The sequence below is a fragment of the Trichosurus vulpecula genome, chromosome 9, assembly GCF_011100635.1.
Source record: "Trichosurus vulpecula isolate mTriVul1 chromosome 9, mTriVul1.pri, whole genome shotgun sequence".
Lineage (NCBI taxonomy): Eukaryota > Metazoa > Chordata > Mammalia > Diprotodontia > Phalangeridae > Trichosurus > Trichosurus vulpecula.
The window spans coordinates 139,434,867-139,450,633 of NC_050581.1; the positions used below are offsets into that span (position 1 = coordinate 139,434,867).

General features: G+C 43.1%; 1 protein-coding gene across 1 annotated transcript in view; it reads right to left on the minus strand.

Moving 5' to 3' along the window:
* The window catches only part of VOPP1 (VOPP1 WW domain binding protein), a 194,284-nt gene extending 178,840 nt beyond the window's left edge, over positions 1 to 15,444 (minus strand). The window contains exon 1 of the mRNA XM_036739332.1: positions 14,923 to 15,444. Within this exon, the coding sequence (XP_036595227.1) occupies positions 14,923 to 14,979 (57 nt within the window). The 5' untranslated portion in view covers positions 14,980 to 15,444. The remainder of the gene's footprint in view (positions 1 to 14,922) is intronic.
* Positions 15,445 to 15,767: the final 323 nt, after the last annotated feature.

The window sequence follows — 15,767 nt, forward strand, 5'->3', positions numbered from 1 at the left end:
GCCCAGGGAACCCAGGGTGAGACCACTGACAACCTAACAAGCCTAACAGAGGGTAAAGTCTGGCCCTGGCATGAAGCCCCAATACAGGAACTAAATCTAAAGAGATACGTAAACAATTTAAAAACACCAACCATCCTAAAACATTAGCACAGGTCTAGAGATCCCTCAGGAGGATTGAATAATTTCATAATAGCTACAAGCAGTGATTTGAATTTTTAAAAAATTCTACAAAGATCAGTTCTTTATTCCTTATGTAATCTCAGCAGTGAATATAGCGCTGAGTATGGAGTCAGGAAGTCCTGAGTTCAAATCCAGTCTCAGACACTTACTGGTCTGTGACCCTGGGCAAGTCACTTAACGTCCGTTTTCCTGAGTTTCCTATAAAGTGAGGATAATAACAGCACCTATCACCCAGTGTTGTTGTGCAGATCAAATGAGATAATATTTGCAAAAAGTGTTTAGTACAGTACCTGGCACATAGTAGGCACCATGTAAATGTATATTCTCTCTCTTTCTCTCTCTCTCTCTCTCTCCCCCCCGCCCCCGTCTGTGTGTGTGTGTGTGTCTCTCTCTCTTTGTCTATCTCTTTGTGTCTCTGTCTCTCTGTCTGTCTCTGTTTGTCTGTCTGTTTATCTGGTCTCTCTCCACCCCACCCGTTTCCTTTGTAACATGAGTAGTTTAGAATAGATGGTATCAAAGCCTGCTTTACCTCCAGTTTATGATCCTAGGACTGCCAGATTCCTGAAGCCCTGACCTATGGTCTTTTCACCAGGCAATACAACTTCAAAACCCCATACCTCTGACTGGATTTCTCTTTAAAATTCCTCTCCAGATTATTCGAGCATGCAGTAAATTCAGGCAATGTCTGCTCTAAAATTTTATCTCTAGGATATTTTAACCTACAGGATGTCCCAAAAGTCTCTACTAGTCTCTTGTTACTAAATTTACTAAATTAAGCATTTAGAAGGAACATCTCTTTCAGATCCTCAAAGATCTATTTCTGCAGTTGTTCCTCACCTGGATTTTAATGCATCCATTTGGGGAGTGGCAGGAAGCTAATTTGAGCCCAATCTGGAGGGGGGGATTCCTAACAATTAGAGCTGTCAAAAGTGAAATAGGATTCATTTTAAAGTAGTAAGCTCCCCATTTCCAAAAGGACTTTAGCAGACACTTCTATTTGTTGGGCATATAGTAGAGGAGATTACTGCTCAAGTATGGGTTAGACCAGATGGCATCTCAAGTCATGACATCCATATCTAAAACTGGAAAGGATCTTGGAGAGCATCTAGTCCCATGTGCTCATTTATATACACAAGGCCAACCAAGGGAGCAGAAGTTACTTACTCAAAGTTACACACAGGGCTTAAGTGGAAGAGCTAGGATTTGAACCGGGGTCCTCTGTCTTCAGAAGCAGCTAGGTGGCACAGTGGATAAAAGCCCTGGGCCTGGAGTCAGGAAGACTTGAGTTCAAATTCAGCCTCAGACATTTACCAGCTGTATGACCCTGAACAAGTCACTCAACCCTGTTTGCTTCAGTTTCCTTATCTGTAAAATGAGCTGGAGAGGGAAATGGCAAACCCCTCTAGTATCTCTGCCAAGAAAATCCCAAATGGGGTCACAGAGAGTCTGACACGACTAAATGACCAAATGACCATTCCTTTCTTCACTGTTCTTCCCAGTATTCCACAATGCCTTTGAAATCTAATGTTTGATGTAGTACGTACGATGTAGTTTGCAGTATGACCTAAGAGTCATGCAACAAGTATTTATGTAAAGCGCCTACTACGTGCCAGGAACTATTCTAGGTGACGGATGTACAAAGACAAGAGCAGAACTCTCCTATCCTCATTTTAGTAGGAAATCATCTTTTCTTCTAAAGACTTCACATAACACTTTGTAAGGATAACTTGAATGGGAAGAATGCATGAGGGATACAAACAGCTGCTATACTCGTCTTATCTCCCTTGCTAGATTACAACCATCTTCAAAAAAGGCATCCTGCCTTCTTTGTCTCCTTTTTTATTTATTGCTGTATCTTCCAACAGTGCCTTGCACCTAATAGATATTTTTCTTTAAAATGTCTGTTAAATTGATTCTTGAAATAGACAAGATTACAATAGTATAATCTTCGCATCAGGACAGATTTGGATGGTTTGGATTATGTGCATAGGTGTGTGTGTGTGTGTGCGCGCGCGCGCATGTCTGTCTGTCTGTCTGTCTGTCTTATTTCCTGGAAATGGGAAGCAGCTAGATTCAGAGTCAGAGGAGCTGAGTTCAGATGCTAATTCTGATATGACCTGTGCATCCTTGTTAATTTAACCCATCGGGGTCTCAGTTCCTCACCTGTAAAATGAAAGGTTTAGATTAAATGATTGCTTAAGGTTCCTTTCAGCTCTAAATCTATAAGCTTATGATGTGGAGGAGTAGGGCTTAGAGGGGCTAGAGGTATGTGGGGGGGGGGGGTGTAGTGACTACTGATTTAAGGTGTCTTGCCCAAGTGTCTAAGTCACATTTTCAAAGAAATGGGGAGCATGCTTCTACCTCTTAAGGGTAGATCTGGTCCTCTCCTAAGTTAGACCAGGTTTACCCTCTCCTTCCACTCCCCACTTACCATGGATTTATACCCTTCTTACACTGTGCTGGACACTCTGAGTTTAAGCACAGCGTCCCAGGGCCTGGATATCTTGATTTCTAAACTTAGGGATATATTAGATTTGTCTCTATTTCAAGCAGTTGGAAATTACATGGTGTCCAGCAAGCTATTTTCCGAGTTTCATTCAGGACCTCCATTATAGCAGAGTTACTGCTCCATAGGCTTGCTATGGAGCTGTGATATATCTCCTTAAGAAATACAGAAAGATATAAAGTGTACTCCACCTCCCCACAGGGTGGCAAGCTATTAATGAAAAACACCAGGTATTGTTATAATGTCTTTGCTCCAGGAATTCAAAGCATTTAATAGGCAGTTCAAATAAATTCTCACTATATCCCCTGACCAGCCATTGTAAATTTCTGCATTTACTGGCTTCCAATAATAGATTGCCCATATCAACAAGGTTTAGAAACAGCAGACTTAAAAATCCTGCAGCGATAATTTGATAATGATGTTAATGGATTGTGAAAGTCCTTCTTAACAATCAGTTTGTAAAATAAAATTGGGTTAGTTTCCATATCTGTTCTTAAAGAATATTTTATTTTGTCTTAAAACCAAGGTCTAATTGAAGAGATTCACCCACCTTAGCCTAATCTCCTTCCTTTGCAAATCTCCAACTCCCTTGCTCCTATTCAACCAGAGAATCATAGAATGGAGTACTACAAGGGAACTTAGAGGTCTCCACCAACCTCATCATTTTTACAGTTGAGGAAAATGAGGTTCAGAGGGGTTGCAACTTAGCCAAGGTCAAACAATTGAAAAGTGGCAGTCAGGATGGCTAACTTGAAGGTTCACAAGGGGACATTTTATCTCATTTTACTATCATAACAACCCTGGAAGGTAGATGCTACTATCATCCCAATTTTACAGAAGAGGAAACTGAGACAGGCAGAAATTCAATCACTAGCCCAGGGTCACAAGGATAATAAGTGTCTGAGGCAAGATTTTAACTTAGGGCTCTACCCAATGTACCACATAGTGGTTTAAAACCAGGTCTGACTCTAAATCCTATGTTCTATCTACCACACTAATGACCTAAAATTCATCCTCAGCCCATGGGCCCCTTGCTATCCTCGCAGCCAATCCACCTTCTGTTTTAGCTCCCTCTGCCTCCCAACATATCCACACTCAGCCATTTCAATAACACCCTCACTTGAACCTTAAAGTCCTTCATTCTTTGACCTTTCCCTGTGCTATTGGACCCAACGTAGGGTCAAGTCAACCTCTGAATTAGATCCATGATGACTGACCCTGCTATTCATGCTTTCTTTCTCCAACTTACCTTTCTCTGTCGTTTTGTAGTCCTTTTAATTCATTTCTTTATTGGTCTTTTTTAAATGATGGCCTATTAATCTTCCCTCATATCCTCCTCCTATCACAGCAGGCCTTTTTTACTCTCTTAAATTTCCCAACCCCAAGAGCATCCTCACCCTCACGGATGACATAATAGTCAACTTTTTCAACTTTCCTCTTCACATAATTATTTTATAAAAATTTATTGACATCTTTTGTTTTTACATCACCTTCATTTCCAAATATATCCTGCCCCCTCGCCCCTATCCTGTGAGTCATCTCTTGTGACAAAGAATTAAAAGAGAGGAGAAAAAAGTAAGTCATCAACCATGTCTGTCAAGAGATGTCATATTCCATGCCCATAGCCTCACCCCTGCAAACAAAGCAGGGATGTGCCACCTAGCAGTGAATCTGCGTGGTCATTTATCTTCTCCTCCTACTCTCTAGTCCTTGAGAGGAAAACGTGCCTCCACCTTTCCAAGATGAAACCTTCCACTGGTGCTCTCTGCTGCACCCCCACCTCCACCCTCACCCTGTAATGTCAGTTAATTCTTCTCCCTTATACCATCATTCTCTCCCTCTTCACTAACTTCTTACTTTATGCCTACAGGGACTGCTGATTTGTTATCTCTGTGTTCCTGATACCTAACACAAAGTGCCTAGCACTTTGTTGTTGTTGTTCAGTTGTTTAGGTCATGTCTAACTCTTCATGACACTTTTCGGGGTTTTCTTGGTAAAGATACTGGAGTGGTTTGCCATTTCCTTCTCCTGCTCATTTGACAGACTATAATATCAATTAAGTTGGGACTTTCTTGCTGTTTTAAAATGATTAATTAAGTGTCTTTGACTGAGCCTTACTAGGTGCTAAGCCCCATGCCCAAACCCCTATTAGGTGCTAAGCCTATGTGGGTGTGAATTGGTAACTAAGGTGGGGCTCCAGGTGGGGCCAGTGAAGGTAGGTGCTAACACCTGAGCCAATCAGAGGAGCCTAAGTTCTGGTTGCTCAGATGATGTTGGATGAAACTACATAAAAAGGGAAGACAGAGCTCCTTAGGGCTCTTAGTCTTGGCAGCGTGCTTATGTAGAGACTCTGGGCAGCTGTAGTTAAGAGCCCTCCAGCTGAACTCAGATGTTGATGCTTTTTGGTAACTATGAATTGTATTTGGTCTGTCTGTCAATGTTTGTAATTTGTATTTGATCTGAAGTTTAGGGTGCTGGCTTTTTCCCCTGAACTAAATGAACAGTATTTGCATGCTGGATTAAAGTAAGATTGTCAACCCCTTAACATTGCTTTCCTTGGTAAAGCAGATCAAAAGAACCTGGGCTTGCAGCGTTCTGTGAGCTGGTTGTTGTTGGTTTTCACCCCCACAGCAGCTGCTAGCCAGATTGGTGAAACACAGATGAGGAAACCGAGATAAACAATGTTACATAACTTGCCCAAGGTCACACAGCTAGTAAGAGTCTGAGGCCAAATTTGAACTCTCAAAGATGAGTCTTTCTGACTACTCTGTCTTAGAAAACAAAATGAAAAACCCACCCTCAACTCAAGCCAAACTTCTCAAAACAATACGCTATTGCAATCACTGTCTCCATGCCTTACCACCCCTTGGAAATTGGACTCAACTTCCACTACTCTCTTTAGCAATTTGATTGACTGTCTTTACCTCCATTTTAGCTCCCTTAATGTAGATATTTCTTCAAACAAGGCACATCTTCTATCCTCTACTTCTTCTTCCTCACAAACCACTCCTACAGGATAAACTATCGATTCTAGTGTGACTGACTCCCAATTCTTAGCCTCCAATTAGACCAATTTACTATTCCATGTTTCCAGGTGTCTGTCCATCAAACATCTTTTTTTCCCCAGTATATCCTGCTCATATTACAAACTCAACCTGTCTAAAACCAAGTTTCACATCTTTCATCCCCAAATGGCATCTTCTCTGTTTCTGTTTTGAATTTGGCTGTCTAGGAGAATTGTAGATGTCAAAGTCATCTTTGCCTCTCTCTCTCTCTGTCTCTCTCTCTCTCTGTCTCTCTCTCTCTCTCTCAGTCTCTCTCTCCCCCCCATCTTCTCTTCTCCTCTCCTCTCCCCTCTTACTTTCTCTCCCCATTCTCTCTCCTCTTTTACTTTCTCTGTCTTCCTCCTTCTCACTCTGTCTTTCCCCTTTTACTTCTCTCTCCTCTCTCTCCTTCCTCCCTCTCCTTCCTCCCTCCCCCCACCCCTCTCTCTCTCTGTAATTAGTTGCCTTGTCCTACAGATTAGACCTATGAAGTGACTCTCTGATCCCTTTTTTCTTATTATTCCAATTGCCTCTACATAATTAGTTCAAGCTTTTTCCACCACTTCTCTTACCTATTACAACGGCCTCTTAAGGTGTCTCATCATCTCTAGTTTCTCCCTCTCAATCCATCCTAAATTCCCCAGCCAGATTAATCTTAGAGTCATGGGATTTTTGAGCCTAAAGAGCATTTAGTCTAACTCTTTCCATTTGTCAATGAGAAAACAAAAGACAGATTAAATTAGAAGTTTTTTTTCTGATTTGTTACAAGGATTTTGTTTTTCCTTCCCCCTCCCCTGCCCCACAATGGCAGGAGGTGGGTTGGGAAGAAGAGAAAGTTGATTTCTGTTAACTGAAAAATACACAAATTTAACTTTTAAAAAGCTAATAGGATCTGGTAGCAACAGTTTTCTGCCAACCTGAGGATGGGCTGGGACTAAAGACCAGATGACCTATGATATACCATAGCGGTAAATGGCTAACATCAAGGAAGTTCAGCAGTAGGCAACTAGTGGGCATCTTAACAGGCATGTATGAAGCATGTTGTTTTGTAATTAAGGAGAAGTAGGAAGGCATAAGAGCTGGCAGCAGATAAGAATTCAAATAAGGAAGCAGTAGATGTCTGAGAGGTCTGGTAATCTAGTGGATAGCCTAGCAAAATGGAGAGAGAGACAGACAGACAGACAATGTCCAGAGAGTCTGGACAGGCAGGTAGTCATTATCAGAGTTGGGGCTGGGGGTGGCATTTCCACTAGGTAACTGGAATGCTATCATCTGGATGAACTAAGGAGACTAGGCTAGAAGGGCAGGACGCTAGTCCCCAGATTGGAGAGAAAGTAAGAAAGGGTCCCAGTCTGAGAGTAACTAGAGAAATATTAAGGGAACCAACATGGGACATGGGAACTAAGTTGTGAGAACTAGGATCCAACTCTAGGACTTGATTGCAAAGAAAGTTCAGTTATAGCAGAAAGGGCACAAAATTGGACAAGACCAAAGATGCTGAGTTACCTTAGATTCCATCCATTTATCCTTATATTTCCCCCTGGCATTGGTCCCAGAACCTGGCCTTGAGAAGCAGATTTAGTGGGGATTTCTGGGACATGGCATCAAGGCACCATACCAGTCATTATATTAGGTGACTATTTGCTACTCTATAAAGCACAGCTTTGATCATGTAGCTCCCCTGCTCAAGAGCCTTCAGTGGCTCCTAATGGCCCACAGATTCAAGTTCAAATGCTTTAGCCTAATGCTAACTTCACAATTAGACCTTATATCCTACTCTTTTTCTTCATATACTCTACACCCCACCCAAACTTTCCTGGGTTGGCATCCCCCAACTTCCCCTGATGTCTTCTCCTTTGCTTACATCATTTCCTCTGCTTGGAATGCCCTTTGCCCAACCCCAACCACAATCTCTATCAATGTTTGATCCTTCAAGGCCAAATTTAAATGCCAAGGTCAAACTCTCTGATCACCTCATTCAGAAGTGACTTTTTTTCTCCCCTAAGAGCTTACTTTGTACAACTTTTATGACACTGGCAAAATGACATAGTAGATAGTGTGTCAGATGTGAGAGTCAGAAGGACCTGAGTTTGAACACAAGTTAGATACACTTACTAATTATAGTTAATCGCCCTGAGCTTCAATTTCTCTAATCTGAAAAGTGAGCATAATTCTATGCAACAGAGTTGATGTGAGGCACAAACAAGATAAATATGAAAATCAGAATCTAAAACACCATATAAATATCAGCTATAATTATTATAATTACTTATGGTTTTTCTTTCTTATATGGCAGTAATCTCACAATTTGGCCACCATATTTTATTCTTCTTTGTACCCTTCTCAATACCTAGCATAGTACTTTGCACAAACTATGCATGCAATAAGTGTTTTTTAAATGAATGAACGGATGCTACCAAGTACAGATCAATGAGTGAATAAACAAGGAGAAGATGTGCTTATCACCTTTGTGGAATTGACAGAGATGTCTGGTTTTCTCCTTTTTTGTGCTGGTAACATGGGGAAGTAGGTTAGATAAGGGCAAATAGCAGAGCCTGGCGAGGACTTTGAGATGAAAATCTGAAGGCTTCTCAAAGCTTGTATGAGCCTGGACAAGTCACTGAAAGTCTCAGGAGAGCCCCAGGAAACTCTCTTGACTCTAAGTTTCAGAGAAGGTGCTGATCTGTATTGGTGGAGGAAGTCCTTCACCAAGGGCTCCTTCCACCAAGGACATCATAAAATAAACACACAGATCAAGGCTGAGAAACATAGCTACTGCCTTTCTCCCCAATCTGCTTTCACTTGACTCTTGTTCTTAAAAAAAAATCTAAAACAGAAACAGCTTCCAAAGGAAAAGAGAAAAGTATGGCCCTTAATGACAGATACCTACAAGGGCTATCTCAAGTAAATGAAGAAATGATGCAAGCCAGAAATGAAAGCATAAGCAATGTATTGTACATGTTACTAGCATGAAAAACCAGTCTCTAGGTCAAAAGAACCAGACTTTCAGAACCCCTGCCCTAATCCAAGCTCATTAAGGGTCAAAGATAAACAAAACTAGAGACGCAACTGGGTGATGCTACAGGCAAGCTCAGGAACCACTTGGGGTTACCCTACTCTGGCAATATGTTGAGGGTGGGAAGAAAACTGGACTGAGAGCCAGGAGACCTGGGTTCTATCTCTGACTCCATCACTAACTCCTTGCATGTCCCTGGAAAATCCTTTCTCCTTCTCTGAGCCTCAATTACTCTGTGTAAAATAAGAACATTTCTAGGACTTTATGGCTGATACTGTCCTTTCCATGTTTAAAATCCCAAATTCCAAGAGCCAATCAGAAGAATTCATATAAATGCCTTAAGGTCTTCAAAGTGCTTTTCTCATAACAAGCCAGTGAGGTAGCAAGTACAAGTACTAAGTACTAATATAAGCCATTTTAGAGATAAGGAAACCAAGGCTCTGAGAGATTATAGGATTTTCCCATAATCACATATCCAGTTAAGTGTCAGATAGGATTTCAACTCAGGGCTCTGGACTCAAGTATTATTGGTGGGTCATACTGCCTCTCAAGCTGGGAGATATTGACACTGCCCCAGTCCATCCATCCCCTTGACATGCCATAGACTACACCCCACCCACATTTTTGAGCTGGGCAGCATAGAGACTATGGGCAAGCCAGGGCCATGTTAACCAGCTCCTGGTCTGGCTCTTATTCTATTTCCTATCCCTTTCATTTACTTTAGAGCTGACCTCATGCTTCCATACGGATCACACCTCACAGCTGTTTGGCAGGAGATGATGCCCCTTCCCCCAACAAGACTCCAATAAAAGTTCTCAAAGGAGAACAACCCTATTAAAAAGTTCCTTCCTTGTCCAAGCTCAGATTCTAAAATGGGCACGTGAGAGGGAGAGGGGCTGGATGGGATTACACCAGAAGACTGTGTCCCCGGGGCAGGATCTGCCGCATAAGTCGGATTTCAGTGCCCTGTAAAACATCTGGTAAAAGAGGTAGGAGGATGTGGAGATATGGCAGGGCAGGGAAAGGGGAGAAAAAAAGTTCTTGAAGTTTCTTTACTTCTAATTTTGAGCATCCCTGTCCCCAAATATTCTGGGTTTTAGGAAAACATGTATTGATTCTCAGATTCCCCTCTTTTCCCTCTTCTCTCGTCAGACTTCAAGTGTTCATAGCAAAGCTGATGTTTAAAAAAAAAAACCATTCCTAGCCTAAAGAGAGCTCTTGATTTAAGTGATAGAATCACAGAACTGGAAAGGATTTCAGAGCCTTCATTTTACAACTCAGGAAACTGGAACTCACAGAAGGTAAGAGAAGTGCCCAACTCAATGTAATGCACATGTGTGGCAGAATCGGAATTAGAAATCGGGTCTCCCAGCTCAATACTGTGTTTGCTCTACTAATCCCCCAGGATATGCAAGGCAGCCTCACCCAGAGATTTCTACCTTCTTTTAACAAGTCAGCAACAAGCATTTATTAAGCACCTGCAATGTACCGGGCACTGTGCTAAGAGCTAAGGATACAAAGAAAGCAAAAGAACAAAAACTCACAATCCAATAGATGAAACAATAATGCAAAACAGCTGTATGCAAGCAAGGCTTCACAAATGTACTTTTTTTAAAAAAAAAAAGCTATCAACAAGCATTTTTTCCAAGTATTATCAAAATGATCTTTGTAAGGGAAATAGTTGTTGAAGTTCCTAAATTCCAGGCCAGAAAGAGCTCTGCAGTGACTACAATTACATAAATGAAAAGAGTATTAAAAGATAAATTCTCAAGTAACTATAATGAGCAATCTTGGTCCCAGAGAACAGATGGCAAAGAAGTGTACCTCCATCCTCTCAGGAAGGTGGGGAACTATGGGTGTGGAATATGGTAGTCCCTATCAAACAGGATTATTCTGTATGGTTGGTTTTACTTAAAACAACAAGAAAAACTTTCTAACAAAGAATGATTCGATTGGAGGGGTAGAGAGGTGGGAGAAAGTTATATCTAAAAGGTGACTATGATATTAAAACAAAAGATATCAATAACTTTGTGGGGTTTTTTTTTCAAAGAAATTCCCTAAACCTAGAAAATACTCTTTCAAAATCCCTTGCTATTGAAATTCCACACATACTTCAAGACTTTGCTCAGGTAGTGAAAAGGGAAAGAAAGAAATAAGCACTAGTGCTTGTTTGTGTGTGTGTGTGTGTGTGTGTGTGTGTGTGTGTGTGTGTGTGTCTTGGCTCACCTCCTAGATTACTATAAGCTTCTTGAGGATATCTCTCCTAGAGCCCAACACATTGCCTTGCATACAGTAGGGATTTAATAACAGTTTCCCCCCAATCTCTAGTCACTGATAAAAGCCCACATTAGGCACATTCTATCTAGGCTGAATGCCCCCCTAGTTATCTGATAGGCAAATACATCTTACCCCAGGACATCATTTTTATTGAAGCTTCAAGAGCCCCACCCTGTGAGATCTAGATTTCACTGTCAGTTAAAATATAGGAGGCAGTTGGCTACCCATTTATGGGAAGAGTTATGGCCAAGGCCCAGAGGACAAGGCGGGGAGGGGAGGGAGGGCGGACAGGAACAAAGGAAGCTGACATTTAGCCCTTCAGTGTCTCCTTACCAAACTCCTAAGCAGCTTAAGAGTTCACTGTGGGGAGAAAGGTCACTTCCATAATGATACTCAGTCCTCAGGTTGTAATAGTATTGTCACCGACCTGCTCTAGCCTTTATAAAGGACAAACCAACTGGGTGAGGTTCCCAGGAGCTGGTGCTTTCCATGCTTCATGAGCAGGGGTACCACTCCAAGCCTACTGGCTCCAGGTCTACATGACACACATTCTGTATCTGTGTGTGCTTTCGGATTATTAGTTTTTAAATCTTGGGCAGCCGTGTGCCTTGCTGGTGAAGGCAGGTGAATGAAGCTGTCATTGGGATAACTTTATCCCTATTAGCATCGCATAGAAAGCCCTTAAAAATGTGTTCTGATTCATTCATCATTCATTTCTATTTTAATCACGCTTGCTAATTAAGCATTACAGTCAAGCGTAGAAAGTACTACCTGCAAGCTCCTCTAAATTTCAGCACCCTGGATCTAACCTCCAATTACCCAACCTTGGTTAGAGATCTCATTAGGCTTGGGCTTCATGGAAAGAGAACAGAATCTTCCTCAAAACCCTACCTTACTTACTACTTGCTGCTTTCAACTATAGCAAGCACAAGCAATCGTACCGTCCCCTTCCCTTACTTCTTACCCCTACTTTATGACCAGCTCCCTTTTCCTGTAACAAGCATATTAACAGTAACTAGTACATTGGATTTAAATGACTGGTTTCTAATTTTAAAAATCATGTAAGATTTTGGGTGGAGAAATAGACACAGAGAAAATTACACCCAGCTTAAGATACATGTATATATCTGTATATACACTTGTACACATATGAAATATGTGTATATATAAATGTGTGTATATAATGTATAGTATATATTATATAGTATATATAATTTATGTGCATATGTACGTATATTTATACAAAACCTCCAATATAAGACCATAAATAAAACCCAGCAGGAAGCATTCCAAAAGTCTTTATATACATTATTTGCCTGGAGTCAAGAAGATTCCAGTTTAAATCTGGCCCTCGCTGTGTGACCCTGGACAAGTCACTCAATCTCTGTTTGCCTGTTTCTTCATAAGTAAAATAAGGGAATTGAACTACATGGTCTCTAAGATTCCTGCCAGCTATAAAACCTAGGACCCAATTAAACTCCTACTGTATGCAAAATACTCCGCCAGATACAAGGGATTCTAGAATAAAAACTGTTATCTAACACTTTTTTTAAGTCCCTACCCTCAAGGGCCTTACTTTCTACTAAGGGACACAAAATTCAAGCAGATATGTATCTATGAGATCACTGGAAGAGAGCAAAAAACAAAAAGATCTAGAGGGAAATCTAGAAAGGCTTCCATTGGGACACAGCACCTGAGCAGAGCCTTAAAGGAAGCTAGAAATTCTAAGAATGAGGAGTGAGGTGCATTCTAGGCTCGGAGGGCAGGCAGTATAAAGGCCTGAGGGCAGGAGACCGGAGGCAACAATTAGCTGTGCAGTTTGGCTGGAATAGGCAGTACATGAAGGGGAGTGATACAAAATAAGTCTGGAAAGGTAAATGGGAGCCAGATTGTGAAGGGTTTTAAATGCCAAGCTGAGGGGTTTGTATTATCATCATTTTACAAGCTGTCAACACAACAATCCACCATCATCCAGGATAGGGCCAAAAATTGAGTTATCTTCCAGAAGTTCCCAAAGAACCAGATGTTGGGCTTCGTTTGCCAGCCTTTCTTATTTGGAGGGTATTATCATTGTACTGCTTTGCCCGAGAGCTAGTTCCATCTTTCTATTCAGAGATGGCTCTGGTATATTTCCCTCCAATAAAAATACTTTGGAAAAGTACTGTATTCCTGATAAGAAAGACTGTGGTGGTAGTATAACTGACTACTCACTTGGAAGGAGTTAATGGGTGGTCTTGATGTAGAAATAATGCTAGATTAATTCAAGCAAGGCCAAAATGTGACATGTGCATGGATGCATTAATACATATATACAATAAAGTTTTATTTAAACAATTGCCTCTTCCTTTTCTTCTTGGTTAAAGTCATCTGTGAGTTCACTGAAGCTATAAGCTTTCTAGGTTTTCAAATATTAAACAACCAGAGAACACCCCCCACACACACACACACACACATACACGATGATTTAAAAAAAATAAACCAGGAGAGCATTTTTCTACCCAAACCAAAACAAAACAGGGAAGTCTTTGATAAGAAAGAAGTAGGAGCATATTGTCAGAGCTCTTGTGAGAGAAACTTTTATGGCAACCTGCCTGGTTTAAACCAGATGGACTAGTCTTTTCATGAGAACTAAGATTTGCTCTAAAAATACAAAAATATTATTATTTTATAAGGGAGAAAGGAGGGGAAAAAGCTAATCCTTTGCAGAATGAACTCAGACTCTCACAAAAAGAAGAAAAGTTTTCACAATCTTCCCGGAAGTGCTTTACAATTCAGAATACAGTAAGAGTTAGGGTGCCCCTCATTTCCCATTCTGTTTGAATTTAGATGTTAACTATTGCTTCATCTGAAATGACTGAAGCTGAGAACAAAGTTAATTCAGCAGTCTTAATTCAGCCACTCCATCCCCACCGAGTCCTGGCTCCTGCCCACTTTAGAGAACACACTTCATCAACAAATGGGCAGGTGTCCAAACAGGGATCCAACTTCCAAGCCAGCACTAACCTCAATCTGTGCGCAGGCCTTATCAGATTTAGCTAGGAAGCTTACAACCTCAATTCGTTCCAAGAAAAGGAACGTGGCCCAATATGTTCACTACTTAAGTGAGTCAATTTCCACAGAGCAACAAGCCTTTTTCTATTTCTGTGCCGGTTTCTGGCCACATTCTCAAACTGGCAGCTTTCCTTTTTAATAAGTATGCAGGGTTGGTTAGTGGGGGTTTTTTTTCCCCCTCATACTTTCATCGGAGATATGTTAGCAGAATCGCCTTGAAATTCTCCAAATGTACACCTGCTCAACAAGAGCCCAAGGTGAACCAACCGCACAGAGAACAGAGGAAATTCAGGGCACGTCAGTTTTAATAGGAAAAGGACTCCCTAATAACCTTATCTACAGGATTGCTCCCCAGGATGCCTCCGGGGAGATAGTAGTTCTTTCCCTACAATGTCTAGGTGAGAGAAGGCCTTTCTCTATCATTCCCAAAATACTCTGGCTCCAGCCAGATTTTCCTTTCCAAAAGGTTCCTGATTCCTCCGCACAAGAGAGGAGAAACCCAAATAAAACAGAATTTCCAGCCAAGAGGTGGCTGGCTACAGGGGACGAGACAGGAGTCGGGGAAAGAGTCAGGCATGGCAGACCCCCTTTCCAGGGTGTCTCAGCAGAGACTCTAAGCTAGCCTATATACTGGTTGGTATACGTGCATCTAGATATCGGTGCCTCCGGTGAGCCCCGGTTTCCAAACCAACGCCCTGGTGTCCTCGGGGTGGGGTTGTCCCAGACGATCGCGAGGCAGGCAGCCGGTCCCCGAACTTGCCATGCCACCGCTCAGTTCTGGGTTATTGTTTGCGTTTCCAGGACACATCTGCGAAGGTTATCGGGCAGCCCCGGTCCCCAGCCCCTACCTCCAGCAGAAGCCACAGCAGCAGCGAGAGGAGGATCCTCCACGGAGCGGGCTTCATGGCTCCTTCTCTTGCTCGTGTCCCGGCGGGCAGGAGAAAGGGCGTGCGGCTCTCCCCTCCGTCCTCCTCCGGCTTCACAAACGCTGGCGAGCTGTCAGCGGAACGAGCCCCCTCATCCTGTCCCCGGAGGGGAGGGACGGTGGGTGGGAGCAAGCCTGCGAGCCGCCTGCGTGCCTCGGGGCGCGCCGCCCTCGGGAGCCGGAGCCCAAGGAGAGCCGGGGAACGGAACGAAGTCCTGGGAGTGACCGACGCCGCTCCGCTCTCCTAGCAGAGCCAGGCTTCCCCGCCCCGCGAGCGCGCGCGTGCGTGTGTGTGTGTGTGTGTGTGTGTGTGTGTGTGTGTGTGTATGTGTGTGTGCGCGCTGGCTCTCTCACACACACTCATACACACGCAGTGGGCGTGCACGGTGCAGAGAGGAGGCGGAGGCGGAGAGCCCGCCCGCTCTCTCCTTCACCCCCCTCCTGCGGGTTGAAGCCGGGGAGCCGGCTGGCAGGACGGACGGCGGAGGGAAATGTGGGCGCGCCCCTGGAACGCGAGGCCGGAGCCCGCACACTGGAGATCCCGCGCTCGGAGAGCTCGGGGATGCCAAGACACTCACTCCTGGGGCGAGGCTGGGCTAGGGGGAAGGTGAGGCCGCCTCCTTTGCCCACCCCTGCAACCGAGCGCACCCTGCGCCCCGGACCTGGGGACAGGGAAGGTTGGCGGAGACTAGCGAGAGTTCAAGGAAGCTGGGCAAAGGTGAAGGAGGCCCAAGCTGGGGGAGACAGGAGGGTGAAGACGAAGAAGCT